Genomic DNA, 21,277 nt, shown 5'->3' on the forward strand with positions numbered 1-21,277 from the left:
TATTGTTCACATGTATATTTTACGCATGAGACTACGACTCTCGTTACACGGCCTCATTGAATAGTTTTATCTACTGGTCATAGATGGCGAAAGTGTCGCGATGGCGTCAACAAAAGTTACCAAATTTGTCGAATTTGGCAAGAAAATAGTTGCTGTTGGCAGGAATTTCAGGTATTGTCATCAATGATTGTTGTAGTCAACAATTAAATCAATTAAATGACATAACGACCGCAGTCGCTGATTCATCATGACATAGTCTGAGATTGAATGAAGGGCATTCAGTGATTCAGAGGGCAGAGTCCAAATACACTATCCAGTACAGGGTGGGCCAGAAAAGACACTGAACAGCACATTTGGATTGGCTGCCATTGTTTTGGCTTGACATGCCCTCTATGGTAAGGGGTATCCTTGTTCTGTGATGGAGAAAAACATGTAGAAATAGCCTTGGGCTACACATAGTTCTAGTATGGAAGTGATGCATTTACAGTTGCCTGATGGTAGATCATAAAAACTTCAAAATGTGATTTCTCCACCACCAGCTTCAGTTGTCCATACGTCTGATTTTCATGAAATTGGTAACTGGGCAGGGTGAGGCACAACCAGGTCAAAGATATTAAAAAGCCCATCCCAAGATGTATAGTGACCAGGCAAAGTTCTCATGAAGGAAATCAGGTGGATGAAGACAATGTCACAACCTACCCTGCTTAGTCACAATCGGAGTGAAGAAAATATAACACTACATTCTCCCCTTCTCTTTTTGCAAGAGTATTTTACATGCTGCCAGTGCCACTGCTGCAAGACCCCAAGTGTTGGGATTATTACATTCCTTTTCATCAGTCCCCTGCATGATCTCATCTAAAAAGTATTGATGCTATCCATCTTCTGTTATAGTGAACATGCTGCTGAACTTGGAAATGCCATTCCTACTGAACCTATCATCTTCCTCAAACCAACATCAGCTTATGTTACAGAGGGGAACCTCATAAAGGTGAGTGTCTCATTTTCTGGATGAATATTCTGATTGCACTTTAATTCTGTTGTCATTGCATTTATCTTAGCAGACTCAGGTGATGGAAAACATTGATTAGGAGACAAATTTTGTTCAAAATGTCTGGTGGCCTTTGAATAATAAGCAATATCTCTTTATAGTGACACAACCATGTCTATTGTCAATGTAGCATTAGTCAACTTCCTATTCTGGCGTATTTAACTGGTAGGCCACTGGTAAATAATAGATAAGGACATGTCTTTATTTCTTTTTGGTACATTCCACCTGCAACTAATTGCTTTCTTCCTTTAACAGATTCCCAAGAATTGTCAAGAGCTTCACCATGAGGTTGAACTTGGTCTTGTCATTGGGAAAATGGGTGCTAACATCCCTGCAGAAAACGCCATGGATTACATCGGAGGGTATGCGCTGGCTCTGGATATGACCAACAGAGGGCACCAGACGCAGCTTAAGAAGAAGGGACAACCATGGTCCCTTGCAAAAGGATTTGACACGTCCTGTCCCATTAGTGATTTCGTACCAAAGGAGAAGATACCAGATCCTGGCGCTATTCAGTTGTGGTGTAAAGTAAATAATGCAATGAGGCAGGACGGAAATACTAAAGATATGATATTCACTATACCAAACCTGATTAGTTTTATCAGTGAATATTTCACCTTAGAGCCAGGTGATTTGATTTTGACTGGTACGCCTGCTGGAGTTGGGCCCGTGAAGTCTGGAGACACTATTGAAGCGGGTTTAGAGAATGTGGTTAGAATGTCTTTCACTTTGGCCTAGTTGAAAGTACAGCATCATGGTGCACATGTCAAGGACAAGTTTAAGCTCAAAGACAGTACGTCTTTTCTAGGAATACTGTTTTTAGGGTTCAAAACGTTGTTGATTACTTATCAGCTTAAAAATGGGTTTCAGAAAAGCATTGGGTATTCAGCCATCAGCTGTGTAATTTGATAGACTGCTATTGGCATAGCAGTGCTGCCTATCGTCTATTTCACGAGACAATAGCACTCAGATACTTAGTGATCTCACACGGAAAATGCTGCGGTTGAAAAAATTTTAAATTTCATCTAAAACTTAAAAGTCCAAAGCAGCAGTTGGAAATATTTTTATATTTCATCTAAAATTTTAAAGTCCAAAGTATCCAAAACACTTACTTACATGACCAAGAGCCATTTGAAGTGAAACACTTGACAACTTTTCACAGGCATTTTCGACATTTTTGTGAGCTCGTCATTTTCTGATGCAATGGACTATGTTCTTGGTGCCATGAGGTGTGTTATTGATTGATGACACATATAAAAAATGCACTTGTTAAATTATATTGTCAATTCAGTGTTTAAAAACATGATTGTGGGAAGCATTTTTACTGTTTTGATGTTTTATTTCTAGCATGAATAAATCTTAATTATTTAGTTCCAATCAATTTATTGTTATTCCATTCCTTGCATTGATGACAAATATCTAGAAATCATGAACAAACAGCCAAAGTTTTGAACATGCAGATTGCACAGTTCCTGTGTTGATTTGATGGCAATACTCACTGGTACTGGGACCGATCATTACCAGGTTGAGAGTTTTTGCTAAGCCCCTGAAATGCATCTCTATGTCTGATTGTGATGGCTAGTAATCAAGAGTTGCCAACCTGCTAGAACGAAATCCCAGGAGATCAACACTGAAGGACAAAATATAGAGAGATTAATGGAAATTCCATTCAATTTCCTCAGAGGGAAAAACCTGGGAGGACATTGGAAAATGCAAAATGCACCGTTGAAAAAATCTAGAGATTTGCAGCAAAACGGAGGTTCCAAGTGGCCAGGGATGGCTGGCATCACTGGTAATTCCCCGAGCACAGATCTGTACGAAAATATCTCAGATGTCACAAAGAGAAGCTTCACAAAGAACTAAATAATATATTTTTATTGGTGAAATGATTAAAATACAGCAGGGGGTCATCATTTAGAACATGATTCTCCAATTAGTGCAGAAAGGAACTGTGTTACGAATAATGATAAGCAGGTGTTGTTAAATCAAATTGCCAACATATGAAATGCAGGGCCACCAATGTGGACAGCGAACATGAAGGCATACAGGACAAAATGACTTGTCCCAACACCAGGGCAACAGCCGACATGCTCATAAACTTTACAAAATTTCATTTGGTATGTGCTGTCGCAGAGCAGAGTGCTGCTATATCCTACATATAAAGTCATCTTTTTTGCTATTCCTTGTCACATGTTTGCCGCCCAATATGGTGGAGATGGCATCTTTTATACCATGGCTTATATTTTCAACCAGAACCTACCACACTCCTGCTTTAATAAAGAAACAAAGGCTGACCACAATTTTACACAGGATACCAGATTCATAAGTTCTACGAACTTTGCATAATACATGTACATTTCATTGACATTAATTCAGACAGAACCTCCTGTTCTCACATATCTGATAATGATACATTTCACGTACATGTTGGCACCAAATGTTTACTTGACGCCCCCCCAAGTTTCATTTGAATTTTGAGTGAGCATCCAAACACCAAAATCTGTCTATGAATTGCCATCCAATCACATTTACGATGTAATTTACGATCAGATGCGAGCAATCCATCTGCTCCAATACATTCCTGTACTGGTGACCAGATAGAGTGAGCATGACATTACTGCAAGAACAGTACAAGTGTCGAAAACTAAAAACAAAGCTGGTTCACCAGCGCAATTTCTTTGCTGGGAGGTGAATGAGAAGCAGTGTCAATTACCTGCAATAGAGTATATAAATTTTGACCGAAGGCAGTCTGATTAAAAAAAATTGCAAAAATAACTTTTTATGACCTAAATGTGTATTGTTTACAGAAGAGAATGATTTAAGGCAAGAAAAGAATGTACTTTTATTTCTTCCTTAACATAGCTAGCGCTATTATTTGCCGACAAGAACAATGACACCAATGGCAATATCCATAAACGAAAAGCAAAGGAATGGACACATGTGCATGGAAACCTTCCATTACTAGAAAGCTCACTTTTGAAAAGGCCAAAACTAATTTAATTTCACACACTACAAATTAGTCTCCGTTTTTCTTGTCTTTCCAAATTGGACAGAGTAGTAAATATCATTTTGTTATGTAGTCACATTTCCATTCAGGATTTTGTAGTGGACAGACAAAATCAAGATACACAAAACTAATACTTAAGACTTTAATGGAATCATTGTGATTCGTATTGCTACTCCTGGCCAACAGAGCATACAATTCTGAAAGACACTCTTAACTCCTTTCTACCCGAGGTCATCAACCTGACCCAACAAAACAGGGTATACCATCTGGCAATTTAACAGGAACGTTAAGTAAAGCTGGAACGTGACATGTGGGAAGTGAACGAATGAGGCCTATGTAACGTCAGCCTTAAACAACCGTTCAATGCATTTTCTGTTTCTGCACAGTTCTAAACTGCCATGCAATAACTGAAAATGCTTGTTTGATCAGAAAGTCAATCAGAGAGACAAACTCAATGTACACTCTACATTCAAATTGGGAAAAGAAAGGAAATTATGGGAGCCAACTGTGATCTTTTAACAACTCGAAACCCAACTTTTCTGTTATGAACTTATACCTCACACCATCACCTTATACCACATTGACAACTGTTTGTCCTGAATAAACTTATATGTACAGAACTACTCGGTTTACATCCAACCCCCAAAACTTAAACACATGATAACATAAAGTATTTGAAAGCCTTTTTCGAGCATGCACCAAGCCATTTAGAATGTCACCTATTCAGCTAGTTTTTGATTATTAACAATCCTCTATGTTCGAGGAAATTCAGCGAATCTTAAAATTAATGAACTCAAAATGTATTTCAGGTAACGCCATCAACAACACCTTGTTAGATAGTGTTACATAAACAGCAGAACCTCTCTTAGTGGACACCCCAGTTGGCGGGACATCCTCCCTATTAAGGGAAGTGACTTAAAAAATCCCAAATGGGTAGTTTCAATACAATCTGATACCTCCCTAAAAAAGAGAGCATCTGTCAGTCCCAAGGATATCCATCAAGGATAGAGGTTCTACCGTACATTGAATGATTTCAAGAACCGTAATTGAACTCAGCTTTCTTATACATGTTTTAAACAGATATTTGCAAGTTCACAGACTCAATCTAAAATGAAATTCTACATCGTGTGGAATATCTACTGCCAACTAATCCAGTTCTTCCCTATTTGGAAGTAATTTTTGGCGAGGGCCACGGTGCAAAAATGTGGAAGTGTCAAAAACTAGTTGTTCTGGTTTCAGTTACTTCACTTCTTTGAAGTACATGTAAGGCAGGCCAACTCTACGTGGAAATTACCACCTTTTTATTTGTGTCAAGTAAAGCGGGAAACACACCAATTGATCTGTGCTAGCAACCGTGATGCGAGATGCTTTGGAGTTGAATTTTAGTTAGTTGGTCTAACTGATTTTGTCAGCAGCCTCCCTGCGAAAAATGATTCGCAACAGCAAGTGAAGCTCTCTGTCACCTACAGGTAACTATAACGAGGACTGACCACCTCCTACTCCAAGCTTGCTGCAGGCAAAATCACATTGGTGGATTCCCCGCATTAGAAACTATCATTAAGTGAATAGAACTGGGTCATAAAGGATTATCCAGTTGGATCCTACTCCTACATTTAAATTCTTTGTCCGTGAATAGGGATTGTACTGCCATTGGTGATTGCCGCTTGTCTGTTTAGTAATCATAGTCATCTAGGTCAATGTCCTCTAGACCATCGATCAATTCCATGCTCTGGAAGTCAACTTTGTATCGCAGCATTCCTAGAGAACGAGAAAATATGATTTAAGTATGGAGAAGATTTATTATTAGAGAACTTATTTTAGTACAGAGTTTGACTTCATTCACATGCCATGAACTGCTTTAGTTCACAAGAAAATAGAGCGCAGTGGTTTGAGTGCCTGATTCACCGCATAAGGTCAAGACTCTGAATCACTAACAAGTAAGTTTTTGTTTGTTTTCAACACGACCCTTAAGTGATATCTCGAAACCCCAAAGATGAGGCAAACTAGGCCAGCAGATGCAAAGCTTTGCTTTCAACTGAGCTGAAAATCAACAACAGCAAAATCAAACGCTCTGTCATATAATCAAGAATGCAATTGTAAACCAAATACTTAGTCTTAGGTGTAAGAAAGTCTTTCACACCATGCTACCCTTCAGTACCTCATCCAACGTTGAAAGAATTCATGCTTACCTCCAATGCCACCAAATCCCTTTACAAATTGGGCACCCTCCTGGGATCGGTCGGTGATAATTTCTAAGGTGGCACCAAACTTCTTGTAGTTATTAGCAAACCATTCCAACAAAGGACTACTTTCGACCAATTCAAGTTCTACTCCGGTCTGTAAAGAATGATTTGGAAAAATATCATCAAATGGAAAACATTTGTAACTCAGTTAATCATGGTGGTATTGTAACTAGGTTCAAAGCTCAGATGTTCAACACATGGTTGGGCTTTACTTTTTATAACAATACGATTACAATTAACCGCAGTTACCACTCTTTAGTGTCATGGCCTTGACAAAATTGTCCCTAGGCTGTGGGCTGCTCTCCATCAACCTGGTCAGCTCTGGACTCTATTGGCAAGAAACCTTCATCTTAAATCGTCAAGTACATACCTCTTGATCAAGGAAATGTGTCTTGTCCTTCTCTTGTTCTGGACTAAGATGCAGCACTCGCTCCTCTGGAAATAAGTGATTGCAATTGAATTCGAATCACACAATAATCTCATCATTTGTCGAGTATTTAGACCACAAGGATCTACTAGTCACTGTGAAGGTTCCGGCAGAAACTTGAAGCTTTGAGCAATTTCTCCACCGAAAAGCTCTTCTTTGTGTAGAGGAAGATTAGGTCACTCATTTTATGAATGGAATCTCTGTTGTACAGTTTCAAATTCAAAGGTAGCACCCACAGTCGTGAAGTTTTTTGAAATTTGACATCAATGTTTTATCCAGTTTACATCAAAGCTATACATGTATGGTCCGTCTCAGGATGTGTTTTATTCTCAGCTGATTTAACATCAAGCAATGTAGGTAAAATTATATCATCATCGACAGAACTGTTCCAAAACCCTACGTCTTTTGCTTTATCAAACTGCGCTCATGATACCAAACACTCAAAATCAGTTGAGTAGCTCCCAAGTCTAAAGCTCAGACTTCATTGAATGCAAAAGCCTAAATGCCCCCCCCCACTTTTCCTTGGTTATATAGAATGTTTTCCTTCATTAATTTCCTCTTAAAGTGTGCTCTTCTACTCAAAATTTGCAAAAATGCCCTTTTAAAAAAACATTGTGTGAGTGTGACCTTTTGAAACAAACTGTCAGCCTGGCAGCTCCATACTCGATATTTTACAGCGAATACCTACCATCAACATTGTGATTCTTCAGAACGAATCGCATTATATCTAAATTCTCCCAAACAATCAGCATATCCACTGCACCCATTTCTAAGGCTTTTAAAGTGTCGTCAACACCGAAACAATATTTCCCCGTGTCCTGCTTTATCTCGTCGAAGTAGCGGCCTGGAATAGAAGTACTGTAATAACAACCAGTCAGGAAAACAGCCTCGTTTGTTCAGCGCAGTGATACACACGAGAAGCATTGTAGTCCAATGGAGTAGACCGCAATTAAATCTGCTACGACTCCTCAAGGATTTTAAAAGGAGTTGCCAATCACTTCGACCAAAAATCTTCTACAGAAGGGAGAGTGAGAACTTCCCTTTCACGACATGGACAGCAATAGAACACCAGTTAAAATAGTTCTGAAAATCTGAGCATACTGACATACGACTCCTCAAGGATTTTAAAAGGAGTTGCCAATCACTTCGCCCAAAAGTCTTCTACAGAAGAGAGAGTGAGAACTTCCCTTTCACGACATGAACAGCAATGGAGGACTAGTTGAAATAGTTCTTAAAATCCGAGCATACTGACAACTGTCCTGTCTCGTTCGTCTCTGTGGATAGAGGCGTATTTGGTTACCCTTTCTCGCACAAACATATTACATCATATTCATCATCAACATATCCTACAATCGACTGCTAATGAACTTAGAAAATACATACCAATGAGTTTCTTCTCCTGAATAAATTTGACATTTGCTAACGACTCTGCTGCCAATTCTATTGCCTGGTTGAAGCCATTTTCACCACCATATGATACGTCTACGATTTTCAACACTTTAGCTTGCAGCCGCTGTCAGGAAGAGATTTGAGATAAAGGACTATTTTTCTGCATATCAGCTGGTAAAGAAACGTTATTTCTTCAGCATTTGATTTCAGTCGCAAACATACGTACCACAACAAGTATTAAGTGACAGTTACGGCCAGACTTACAAGTTTAATTTCAATCTCTTTGTAAACTTTCTGTCTCAGAAAAATGTTGTGTTCTCATCTGATTTAACATCAAGCAATGTAGGTAATAATAAATCATCATCGACAGAGTATACCATAGGAAGAAATACCGAGAAACTTATCCCAAGCAAGAAAGGTAAGTCTATCCAGCAACCAAAGTTGCCTTGAAGGGCGAGCTCTCAATTTGATAAAACACAGACGCTCTCTAAACCTCATTGCCAGAATATAGGCTAAGGCAGCAAAGAGCACATCTTTTAACCAAGACATTTGACATATAAAAAGATTCTGCCATCAACTTACTCCGTCAAACATATCAGATTGGCCTAACTCAGTCTTAAAATCGGCGGATCCTGCCAGCACAAGCCCTGCAACGTTTGGTCGGTCATTGGTAATGTATAAAGTGACAGCTGTCTCGGCGACTTTTCGCAGGTAGTTGTGTCTCTTCTCTAGACGAAGACGGGCGAAACGCAAGGCAGATTGACCCCCACGGCCTGAAAAGAAAAGATTTTTGACACTGAAATCATGTCAAATTTAAAGCAAAGTTGGAAAGAACAGCACTCAGCGTAACCTCCCAGCACGAGGAGGGGACATCTCATCAGATTATTTGTCTTGTTTTTGTCATAGTCTCATGTCTACAGGAACTCAGGTTGTTATTGCTGCGTCCCAAAGATTATGATGTAGGTTGTGGCAGTCCACCATGATTGTATTTAAAGACAGGTTGTCCAAAAGATTGAAAAGGTCACTTGAACTCAAACTCGCTCTTAGTCTTAAGAGAGTTGTTGTTCATTGCCAGATCCCTTGCCTCTCACTTTTAAAGTCTTGTCTAGTGCTCAGACACAGAAGACCAAAACTTTTTATTGCTAGATAGTTTCCAGGTTAGCCGAATCTAGTCTTTCTCGTTGACATTTGTGGGAAGAAACTCAGCTCTTCAACCTCTGCTGTCTTCTTCTTGTGTCTATTAACTCACCGTGTTTCTTCGGTAAATCAACTGTAAATTTGTGCAAAACCTCTCTAGTGTTTCCTGACAGGGTCCCGAATAATGCACCATTACCATCCATCACAATGAAACCAAATTTATTGTCGTCTGCTAGAAGCGCCGTCAGGGCCTGAAAAATACATTCAAATGTGGCGTTCAACTGGTAAAGCAATATCATTTGAAGTATAAGCAAGCTTCTTCCTAGAACCCTTTCCTTGAAATGCTTTTAGGCCAACAGCATTATAGAATTAAGGTCAAAGATGTTGGGCACTTTTGGATAGGCTGCTCTCCTTGAGGAGTGACCTTTTGGCCCCTTGAAGTTGAACAATGTCTCATATAATTGGACAAGTCGTCCTAAAAAACACTGAGAGGCCACAAAATGAATTACAGTAGAACCTCTCTATTAAGGACACCCTTTGGACTGACAAGTGCTGTCCTTAATAGAGAGGTGTCCTGATTAGCGAGGTCAAATTGAATGGAAACCACCATGTTGGGACCAAAACTAGTGTCCTTAATAGAGAGGTGTCCGCTAAGGGAGGTTCTACTGTACTTCTTCATGCACTCCCTATTCCCATGATTTTACATACCTCCGTGTGGAATTTGTTGTCACATAAATACAGGGAGGTATTGATAGGTCTAAACGGCTCAAAGTCAATGTTGACCTTCTTTTCCTTTCCTTCATCTGTTACTATGGTACCACAATAGATGACCAGACCATTGGGTGGAACTGAAATAAAGGCAATCTTGTTCGGTCTACTTATGGATCTAAACTGTTTGGGGTACATGTAGACGATAGGAGAAGCCCCCTTGCATGAAAGCTACATGTATTGTAATGATGGAAGCTAAAACAATTCTATTCATAATTGACTTCAAGTGCAATGGTTGACAAAGATATGCCAAGCAGATCATTAATAGAGTATCAAATCTAATCATCAACCACAACCACCAATAGCTTTTATTTATTTATATGTCAATACAAACCTTTGCTATATAACTTCAATCGCTGTTGTACAGAAGTGATTGCCCCAAGAACAGATAATCGATTGACTCGAGATTTGATATTTGATGCCGTTCCAAATTCATCAGCCAACATCTTGGCAACTCGTGATATCTGATCTTTTGGGGGAATGATCAAGGAGATCATGCTTGTGCCATTTCTGAAAATAGAAAAACATACACTGTGAGCTGGTTATCCAGACATGCAATGAGTATGTCCATATGTAAATTACTTCGGTTCGAGGATATCGCATACACTGGATTTATTTTTAGGCCTGCCGCCTAGGCCTATACAATCATAGAGCTCAGTGATCAATTAGAATTAAGAATATATAGGCCCTAAAACGTCTCGACTCAAATCAGCCCAGCCGCAGTTACTAGCCTCTCAAAAATACGCTAAATCTCAGTCTGTTGTCCCAGTGCTGACTGCATGGTCCCGTGGACTTGGGTTGGTCGGCCCAGCATGGACGAAGGGAGTCGACACCTACCCTCTAGCTGCCTCCAAGCTCTTGATGAGCTTCTTGATCTTCCACATTTCGACATTTTTGTCAGCGTTCGACTCTCCTTCAGCCATTTTTTGATTTTTTTCAGTGAAGTCACGACGATCGCCCACCCACTTCACTGAACCAGCGACTGTGTCTACGTCTGTGACGATCGAGTTAGTTCTACGAAAATGGCGCAAATATAGTCACAGCCTTTCGGTGATAAATCGGATTTCAGGCCACTAGATCGCTTCAATCAAGGTTTTACAAGATCCCACCGTTGGAAGACGTGCGACCTTCAATTCCAGATGTTTTTATTTCTCTGATTCCTTCACTATTGTGCAATTTCTGAAGCGCGTGGCGTGGACTTCTACGCCATGAACATGTGAATACCGGCCTGACGTCACCCCGTTCCGGCATGTCCGGGATCCTGGGGCGGAAGAAACCTTGGCGTTGATTGGTTAATTATTTAAAGCCGCAGTAGAGACTTCAGGAAACCACCTTATTTTCAATTTTATAGGTGAACCAGAGTGATGTTTGTGCATTACATAGATCCAAAACCTTCTGTTTCGTCAAATTTTGGCCAAAATAACGCGATTTTATGGAAGAAACACGCTTTAAACAGATTTTAAAGAACCACTGTGACAGCCAATCAAAAGAGTTCTTAGATCTGACTTCGGTCAAAATTTCTCCCATAATTCATGAGAGAAGATGGCTGCGCCCATGAAATGGCAGCCTGGCGAAAAAATTCTCAATATTTTTCTCATTTTGACGTGGCAGCTACTATCTAACTGTGTCCATAGTGTTTTCACCAATTCGTCCTAAATACTCAGAATCCCGCCAACATAAAATGATGCCGAAAATATGCATATTGGTCCTCAGTGGCTTCCCAGCAAGTGGGAAAACCACCCTTGCCAAAGGCCTCTGTGAACATTTATCCCTCCGATGTCCAGAATATGTTACATACCATGTTTGTTATGATGCTATACTGTCCACTGATGTTGAACAAAAGCTCCTGGAGATCACTGGAAAAGTTGATTCATCGGTATGCACTTCATCAGTCAATCATCATGTCACTTCCTACTTGCATCATCATGCATGTGACGACGTACCGCGTCCGTACCGGACCCAACACGGGGCTGGTTAAGGATAATTTTGACAAAGAGAAACTAGTCCAACAAGATCTCAACAAATCAAATGACTTCGAATAATGCACCTGAGCAGCAACTGCAGAATTGCTAGTCCCATCATCACTTGGTATTCCTGTTGGAATCTGTGGTGTTAGAAAACAGCGTCAAAAACAGATTAGGATAGGAATGTATATTGCATTGTAAATCCAATTTGTTCACAATTGCTTGGTTGTTGAAGACATTTTCTTATCTCATGACGCACACAGGCCTACTGCGGAATGTTTTAAATTTTGAAATTGACATCCTCTTTCAGAAGCCCTCCCAGTGGAAAGAATATCGGAAGAAAATTGTAAAATGTGTCGACCACCTCATCACTATGCGGCAGGGAGTGGAGATGGACATCTTTGATTTGAATTTTATTGACATTGATTACCTTGTTATGGAAAAGTTCCGTAAATTCATCGGTCTGGAAATTGAAGCAATGGATCCGAATCGGATGATGGAAGTTGATGGTGAAGATCCAGATAACGAGAATAAATACCTCATATTGATCGATGACAACATGTACTACAGAAGCATGCGTTATGAGTACTATCAGATGGCTAAGAAGTGTAAGTTGGGTACTATGAACTATACTGCATTATCAGGTTCCAAGTTGAGTGTCGGAACCAGAACTACCGTACATGTATATTATGCTGCGTTGTACGTTATCCCATGTATGACACACAAGACTTTCAGATTGCAACACCTTCCAGCCAAACACTCCTCCGAGTCATGCCTGTTAGGTGGGGATTTTTACTTATTCATGTTATTGGGGTACAAGGCATTACCCGGGCTAATTGGGCATTACCAGCTGAAACTCTAATGTCTCCAGATTCTCCTGGTGGGACTTGGTGCATCCATGTGAAACTACTGAATCAGCCAGTAGGGCCACTCTTTCATCATTCCATAGAATGATGAAGGAGTTGTTTGGCTATGTTGATCAAAACACTTTACCCCGCCCCTGATTGAGGTAAGTGGATCGAAACATTTTTAAAGTTTGTCCATTATTCTCCGATTCCAGACAAATGTGGATTTGCCCAATTATGTCTTCAATGTTCCATAGAGACGACACTTCGACGCAACATACAGCGGACTATGAGAGTTCCAGATGACGTCATTATCAACATGGCATCAAGGTTTGAGCCACCTGATCCAACCTCCAACTCCTGGGAGTCCAACTCTATGCTGTGGGACTCTGATATGGGAGGGAATTTGTGAGTAGCATTCAGAAGTTTTAAGTTGTCCACAAGCGGTGATGGCCACCAATTTCAGTGTAGAATTTCAAAAGAGAAAGAAGAAGTGTTTAGATAAAAAAAGCACAAGTCACTAGTCGTTCCTGCTGCTCTTACAAATGTTGGTTAACTCAGTTCCTTGAACAGGGACATGAAGTAAAAGGTTTAAACCTGGCTGAGATTTAAAATTGCCCTTGCCCTTACAGTTGCTCACTCGCCGAAATTCAATTCCCAGTTCTGTTCCTCTCCACTCAAGGTAAAGCACATGCTTTGTCAATATTACATTTGTGTTCTTCTCAGATGGGATGTACTCTACCTCATTGAACGTGCCATGGAGAACCCCGTGCTTCCGCCTCCTGCAGAGAATTCAGACACCAAACTTGTAGCCCAGGCGATCTGTTCGACGAATCTTCTTCACCAGAGTGACCAGGTCTTGCGGAAACTTGTATCAATCAAAATGTCCCAGGCAAAGGGTAAGAACTGTTGAAGTACAATAGAACCTCCCTTTGCAGACACCTCTTCATTAAGGACATCCTCTCTTTTAAGGACAGTGCATTTGGTCCCAAATTGGTCGTTTGCAGTGAAACTGACCTCTGTAATCAGGACACCTCTCAATGAAGGACAGTATTTTTCAATCCCAGGAGTGTCCTTAGATAGAGAGATACTACTGTAATTGCTTCCCACTTTGCAAATATCCATTGATTATGTTGACTGTTGAGATGCTGACTTTTACTTTCTTTTCCTTCAATAATCGTCCGGACTGAGTGAGCCCATGTAAACTCCTGGCTGTGATTGAAACACATGATAGAATATCCTTTTCATTCTTCTATTGCATGAATTTGTCAGTAGTTTTGATGAAAAATTCAGACTTTCCAAATTGGCATTCACAGAGGAGAGAAATGATCATACTTGTAAATTTCAGATTCTGGTCAACTCACAAAGAACGACATGAAATCGCTTGCCTCGAGTTTGAACCACATGCGAAGCAAACTTCTCGACGAACTGAAGGCTGGGAAGATCTTGATCCCAGATGGTTGTAGTCAAACAAAGGACGCCAGCAAGAATCCGAATAGTCTTCTCTTCCGCTACTTGACAGATATCTTTGGTCACTGGCAAGGAAGATAATGGAGGAGCGCTTCTTGCCGTCAAAGTTTGTTTTGACAGAATGGTACATCAAGATAGTTGTGGTTTTGTCTTGAAAGCTGGTCGCAGCTATGGAGGAATGGAAGGTTCCTGCTGTGGAGTGATTCTGAACTGATTCCCACAAGCTTGGGGCAAAATGAGTATGGAGTTAGTAGGCATTGCCAATTGATGATGCCTCTTGTCATCATGTTATATGTTTTTTTTGGCGAGTTGCTATGCTAGTAGTAGTACTCCAGTAAGTAGTTTAAGTGTTGTCAGTTCTAAGTACTTAAATGCGCTATTTGCTTTCCAAAGGTTCAATACAAAAGTTTCTTGTAATTTTTGAAGAATTCTTGAAGAACAGACCAGTCACTATTTCTTTGCGATGTAGCTTCCAGTTTTCACTTGTGGCTTCGGATTCAGACCTGCCAATTTGGAAATGTTATTGTCGACGTTCTGTTGAAAGCATATTGTTATAGCACAGTCGAACCAATAATAGGTATTACACAAAAAAGCTAAGGGAAAACAGATTTCGTGCACTGGTATTTCAAGTGTTGAACTTGGTGAAGTTGCTTTGTGGATGACTTCTGTCCTCTTTCTTCCTTTCAACTTCTAAGTTGAAACTTAGGGAATACTTATTTTCAAACCAAAATATCAATGTTTGTTTGCTTATTTTGTGATTGGTCTGTTTTTCTTGCTCAGCTTTGATTTCATCTCCGTTGGAGACAAAGACTTGCTCTTGAAAGTTGAGGCAGAAAATACTCTGCCCAACGAAATTGTGCCAAAGTTGATTGTATGTAATTAATAATGTAACCGTTGCTAAAGAATCCAATAACTGCCAATACGTGTATTTGAAGTTGAACAAAATCCAGAAAGGTTTCACTTCCAGTTTGAAAGTTGTGTAAGATGTATTATTTTTTAAGTTGTTTGCAGTGCAAACTAATTGCACAGCTCTGAGACATTTCAATTTGGCCAGATTTTTGGTTCCGCACGAAGCGAGTTCAGCTTTCCAGTTTTTATTTTGGGATTATGTTATTTGTTTGAAATGTCCTTTAAAGATGTCTCATTGAGGGCATTGTTTACAAACTATTGTTTTATTCAAAAAGGATATGTCAAATTGTTCGATAGACGCGATCAGATAATTTAAGAGGGAAATAAAATGATTGATTGTCGACGAAGAGATATCTGTACATGTTTCTAGTCAAGTTATACCACTATTATAGGTATATCAGCACAGTTTATCAAAAAAGTGACGAATACATAATGAAACTGTGGAAAAATTTATGAAAAAGAATCATAGAGGCCTACTGAAAATTTGCAACTTGTTGAAACCTTAACCCATTTGCAAAAGGTTTATTTTTTCCGTCCCTCGTTTAAATCTAGAAAAAGCCAACACCCCCAAATGAATGTTTTTACTGCCTTTATGTTGGATTCCATAACGCTTTATTTATTTTTTTCCATGACAGATTATTTAGTTATTTGAATACTGCTTATTTTAGTTGGATTTGAAGCTTCTCAGTTACACTCAATTGGGGGGGGGGGGGGGGGGGATTTGAAAATGGTGATGCAATGGGCCAAACTGATGGCAAATATTTAGGTTTTTGAAATAGATTTTTGATTCTGTCACCTACCTATGTAAAGGCATTTAAAATCTTGTTGATGTTAGAAAATTTTCCATTTAAAGTCTTCTTCTCTTTAATGATGTGTGACCCGTCGCACCAAATAGGGTAGTAAGTAGCCAGGCCTAGTATTGAGCAATCACTGAAAATATAAACTATGTTACTTTTGATCCACTTTCAAATTATGACACAATAAACCTCATCATCACAATTTCTGGGTACACCACCAGTCAATTTGGCAAAAAGATAAACTAGAATATATCCTAGAAAGCATTTTTGGTGCGGTTTTCCCCAAAGGTACAGGTATGGCTAACGCATTGTCATAAAAACCTTGATTTTTGTCAAACAGTGTTGGTGAATGCTCAGTGTTTTCTCCGAACATGTTTATGAAGATCTCGGGCAACACAAAAGATGCATAGACAGAAGTGGTATCAAATTGTAGCTAACCTAGCTATATGAATAATGAAGATATTTCCATACTCATTTTGGTGTGATGGACCACGCACGGTCTTATTCCATTGTACATGCATTCTATATGCACATACATGTATTTCCTGTATATTCACTGTTTACAATATTATTCCTTCTTTGTGTGTATTCTAAGATATATTTCAATATATTTACAATTAGGCACTTTAGATTATTACGGTATCTGAGAAAAATGCCAAAAAAATAAAAGGGTAATGTCACCTAGTTTGCCTGCCTTGACCATAAAAGGACTGGAGGGCATTTGGACGTATTTCTGAAAGTTGGATTTTATGAAAATTTTGTTGGACTGAGGAGGACATTTGGATAATCAGATAAAATCAAGTACATGTACAAGCATGATTTCAAATGTTCTTGTGTGAATTTGCCATTTACACCTCAGAGAATCAAAATCCTAAACTCCAAATTGCGCGAATCCGAGGATCTTTTGTTCCAGAGTTTCGAGTACCCATGGATGAAAATCTGCTGTGGACGGTGTTCAAGCACAACAGCTCTGCTAAGATAGCAAATGTAAGCACAAGACTACAAAATAAACAACCCAATACATTTTTGCTCAATTCAGCCTTCTGGATGGGGTACCAATGTGTTCCTGATGAGCCCCATATCTGCATGCCCGAAATAAAGTAAGAACTCAATCGGGTATTTAAATCAAGGTGGCTGGCTTCAGAACCGAATAATTTTTTCGGAGTTTAGGATTTTGACTCCTGGGTGATTGAACAAGCATTATGTTTTGGGCTGTCAGCTATTTTATCAAAGAAATCGCAACACTGGTATTCAGCCCGTTCTATCAAATTTCTCAAAAAATCCTATTTGAAAACTTGTTGCCATTTTCCTCTGGACCTTATATGGTTCCACACAGCCTGTATATGGGCTTTTGTCCACATATTTTCCTATTCTAAGTGTAATTGTATATATATAGTCGTCCCACACTAGATTTAATGTATATATGACGATATCTACACTGGTAGACTTTACTTGATCACCAGGCACATACTGTCCATGAATTGTACCCCTCGGCATTGTAACTGTAGCAGAGAGTTCACTCAAGTCCATATCATCCATCCATTTTCGCTGTTTTGTCCAGCTCATCTGGGTTTCAGTTGCCTGATGATAGGTCATCAACCTAGAGAAAGGGAAGTGAGAAGTTAAGTTGTCATCCCAGGAAAGAATCTGCCATTCCTGAGTGTGTTTCTTGTAAGTTGTAAAAATGGAGGTACAATGGAACCTCCCTTAGCGGACACCTCTCTGTTAAGGACAACCTCTCTATTAAGGACACTAGTTATGGTCCTAAATTGGTTTTTTCCATTCAATTTGACCTCTCTAATCAGGACACCACTCTATTAAGGACAGCACTTGTCAGTCCCGAGGGTGTCCTTGATAGAGAGGTTCTACTGTACATGTATGTGACCGAGCTTTCATGTGAGTTGGTCCTTACCATTGCAGTGAATATTGGAAGTTGGGAGTCTTACATGCTCTGATAATAGTCTAACAAATATACCTATGCAGTTTGTCGAGAGGATGGAACAGGGCGACTGGAACTCTAGATGGGCAGTTTATTGAACATTTTGAAATGAAACCCTCCTTATCGAAACTTATCCGCGAGTGAAAGAGCCAGGGGTACATCTAGGTACACCATTCTGTCCAATTATATTGCACGTTTTGTTATTTTGTTTCCATCCATCACCAAAAGAGGGCAGCAGGGCACGAGGGAATTTTCAGTCAGGTTCAGAATTTGCAATGATATTATTTACTGATAAAAGAACTCATTTTGATCGTATATATCCCAGTGTCGTGTAGAAAAGTTTAAAAATAAGTTATGGGTTTATATTTTGTTATTCTGCTACAGATATGGAGATGAAATTTGACCTACAAAAGTGTCATCATTGATTGGATGTTATTCAGTATTTGGTTAATCTTTCACTAATGTCCGTACATTTCCTTGCGACCTGCTGCCCTACGCGTGGAACCCAGACTAACGCCTTGCGCCATCTACCACCCAGCGAGAAACCGCATTCTCCAGGACTTAAAAGGCAGCACCCCTTGGCCGTCACATTCTGTCCACCAATCAGATTCTGTCCAAGACCTGCCTGAGCATTTGTAATGGAATGATTTCTTTATCGTCAAGTAATTCGCCCTTACCCCTTAGAATAAGATCATAAGGAATCTTGTTTGGGCGTTATTCATTTTAAGTGTCTAGATGTAATTGTGTCGCAGAAATTTCTTGTTTGAGGTGGGTTCAAAGTGTTCTCGCCCTTATCTTTCCATTCTATTCAACACTATAAAACAAGGTGAAGAAATAAAACAAAACCTAGTTTAACTCTTAACCATTTACTATTAAACTCTTAAATATTTAAATATGACATTTGGAGAGTAAAAACGCTTGTGTCTTCTGCTTTTTGCTGTTCACTTGGGTTTCCTTATACAGGGTTTTAAAAGTGGCCTTATTCAAAATGTGTTAAAAAACATTTGAAATTGACGTCATTTGGTTTGAACTTTCTTGGTTGGTTTTATCAAATCATAAAAGTAGTAGATCTCGCTACAAAGCATTATTTTTAAGGAAATAAGCTACCAATATTCAAAATTCTTGAGTGTACTGAAAAAGTGGTGTACTTAGTTTGTGTTCTAGAATTCTTTCTGTCATGGTGATCTGAAATCACATACTGAACTTCTAGCAGTATTGCTTCCATAGCCTCTGAGGTGCGTTGTCTGGAAGCTGAGCAATGTCAATAGATTGTGGGTCAAGATGTGAAACCAGGGCCGTAGCTAGATGGGGGCAGGCGGGTAGCCCAAAGGTCACCAAAAAATGCAGGTTTGGCTGCATTCAGACCGATGAAGGACTTTTGTCCTCGGGACCAAGAAGCTCACTACTGGCCTGCCAAATACCTTTTTCCTCACAGACTAAATGTTTTGATCATGCCTATGCAAATTCCGTAGTTTGTCGAATCATTCCATTCAAACGTTTCAGGCTTGTACAGTGTTTCCATCCCGTTCTGACGCTGCATAATAAAGTATCACGCCTTTGTCCTGGCGAGTTCGAATTCCTAAAGGTGCTCGCGGTGTTGGTAAAATATGCAGACATAGTTGGGCTGTTATAAAATTAATTTGTAAATTGATGAGTTGATGAAGTTTTGCCCTTTTCTGTCGGGGGACCATTGAGTGTTACAGTGTACTTTTCATTCCTAAAAAAAACCATTCTGAAAATCAAAAATTGAAACTTTTCTGTCATAGTTTTGTCGAACAATATCTGAAAACTGCAATCTTCCTTTTGAAAAAGGGAAACACATTTTCTCATGTTCCAAGTGTGTGTGTTTCTTTATTTCGAGTTAAAAAACAGCCCTTCTAATTCTGCTTGTTAATGGGTTCTGCATTGTATTTCTAGTCTATTGTATCCATCCACACATGTATTGTGAACCTGTATGTCAACACTATATATATTTTTGGGACTGCCATTGTATTAAATGTCACTCTCAAACTAAATGGTAGCGGTAGTTTTACAGAATAGTACATGTTGCATCTTATTCTTAATGTTAGCATTTTTATCGTGTACATGTCGTGGCCTTTCAAGAACATTTTTTAAACTTACAAGTTTTCCTCTGAATAAATTGGGCCGTTTGCTTAGAACAAACAGGATCTGATCCGGATTGGTTTGGGTACACCCTCTTCTGTAGGCACGCCTAAATGGCTACCAAATTGTGGTCTGGTCCCAAAAGTTGGCAGTCTTTGGAATCAATGATTTCGATGTGGACCAGTCTAGATTGGTGCAGTTCTGTTTTGCTGCCAGGACCATCTGGTTTGATGCAGTCCCATGGTTTCAATTCGTCCCGTGTAAACAGCTCTAAAATGAACAAAACCCATAAAACTTTTTGAGAAAGGTACCCCATGCACTTCATATCCTTCTCATGGGAGAGGGGGCAGTGGAAGAGTGGAAGAATGTCCATTTGTGCAATTGTAATCAGTAGGCCATGGGTTCAAGGTTAGGCCCGTGCCACACTGCACTTTCAAATGGACTGAAATAGCCAAGTGTAAACTGGGATCCTTGGTTTCTGGATTAGGCTTGGGACCGAATGTAAAGCACTTTGACATAGAACTGTGTACAGTTTGAAGCGCTTTATGAGTACTTTGCAATAGCCACGCATGTCATGATCTCCGAGTACTCCTTACTAAGTGTTTCAAGCATAATGTCAGTCTTTTACATTTAGCTATAGTTTGAGAGAGACAAAGTGCCTAGTCCACTGTCTTGATATGTATATTATCACTTTTAATGTAGGATAGTTCTACAGGGTAGCTCAGAATTATTTTCCCTTGCGCAATAGAATTCTATTGTGTATTCATTGTGTGTGGGAAAATAATTCTGGGTCACCCTGTAGTATTGTTGGTATAGCTTTTTGTCAAGTCCAAATTTGACATGATAATTATTGTCGGTGTTGTATTTTTCATGCGCAATGCAGTCAGTGGTTTCTTGAGGCATGTATTCAGTGAGGTCTGTTTCTAGCATCAAGTAGAAAATGGTCGGTTTCCAACAGTGTTTCCAGGGACTCCAGCTGTTCGGGGAGTATCCTATCTAGCACTTTGGTAGGTATACCTGTTGCACTAACCCCTGGTGAGCATGAGCTTAGGTTAAACATTGTCAGGCCTTTATAGAGTAGTCATGTTTTGTATAAGACTCTGTAGCAAATGTATTCATAAGGCCAAAACAAGCTTAATTATTTAGTTCCTCTCCAGACCCCGGCCTCCCCCTCGAAAAAATTGGGGAAATATCTGGTCTTTTGCTTGGATGCTTGTTTTGTGAAAACATG

The 21,277-nt window shown here is 39.6% G+C and overlaps 3 protein-coding genes and 2 non-coding genes across 5 annotated transcripts; 2 read left to right on the forward strand and 3 right to left on the reverse strand.

Moving 5' to 3' along the window:
• The first annotated feature begins 78 nt into the window (after window positions 1–78).
• Window positions 79–2,429, forward strand: LOC135489316 (acylpyruvase FAHD1, mitochondrial-like). The gene is made up of 3 exons (XM_064774619.1): window positions 79–171; window positions 892–988; window positions 1,304–2,429. Exons 1-3 carry the CDS (start codon window positions 101–103, stop codon window positions 1,784–1,786), a joined length of 651 nt encoding a protein of 216 aa, XP_064630689.1. The 5' UTR covers window positions 79–100; the 3' UTR covers window positions 1,787–2,429.
• A 479-nt stretch (window positions 2,430–2,908) lies between these two features.
• On the reverse strand, window positions 2,909–11,253 carry LOC135489077 (eukaryotic peptide chain release factor subunit 1). The gene is made up of 10 exons (XM_064774228.1): window positions 10,857–11,253; window positions 10,354–10,529; window positions 9,960–10,099; window positions 9,364–9,502; window positions 8,697–8,887; window positions 8,109–8,238; window positions 7,414–7,569; window positions 6,669–6,733; window positions 6,245–6,392; window positions 2,909–5,813 (listed from the first exon to the last, which is right to left on the reverse strand). The coding sequence occupies exons 1-10, from the start codon at window positions 10,940–10,942 to the stop codon at window positions 5,728–5,730; spliced, it is 1,317 nt and encodes a 438-aa protein (XP_064630298.1). The 5' UTR covers window positions 10,943–11,253; the 3' UTR covers window positions 2,909–5,727.
• LOC135490546 (small nucleolar RNA SNORD34) lies at window positions 7,031–7,107 on the reverse strand. The gene has a single exon (XR_010447737.1). It is a non-coding gene; the product is annotated as a small nucleolar RNA SNORD34 (small nucleolar RNA).
• On the reverse strand, window positions 8,407–8,486 carry LOC135490544 (small nucleolar RNA SNORD34). The gene has a single exon (XR_010447735.1). It is a non-coding gene; the product is annotated as a small nucleolar RNA SNORD34 (small nucleolar RNA).
• A 317-nt stretch (window positions 11,254–11,570) lies between the features above and the next one.
• Window positions 11,571–15,916, forward strand: LOC135488906 (L-seryl-tRNA(Sec) kinase-like). The gene is made up of 5 exons (XM_064773834.1): window positions 11,571–11,895; window positions 12,294–12,591; window positions 13,044–13,236; window positions 13,555–13,727; window positions 14,177–15,916. The coding sequence occupies exons 1-5, from the start codon at window positions 11,701–11,703 to the stop codon at window positions 14,377–14,379; spliced, it is 1,062 nt and encodes a 353-aa protein (XP_064629904.1). The 5' UTR covers window positions 11,571–11,700; the 3' UTR covers window positions 14,380–15,916.
• Window positions 15,917–21,277: the final 5,361 nt, after the last annotated feature.

The sequence above is a fragment of the Lineus longissimus genome, chromosome 6, assembly GCF_910592395.1.
Source record: "Lineus longissimus chromosome 6, tnLinLong1.2, whole genome shotgun sequence".
Lineage (NCBI taxonomy): Eukaryota > Metazoa > Nemertea > Pilidiophora > Heteronemertea > Lineidae > Lineus > Lineus longissimus.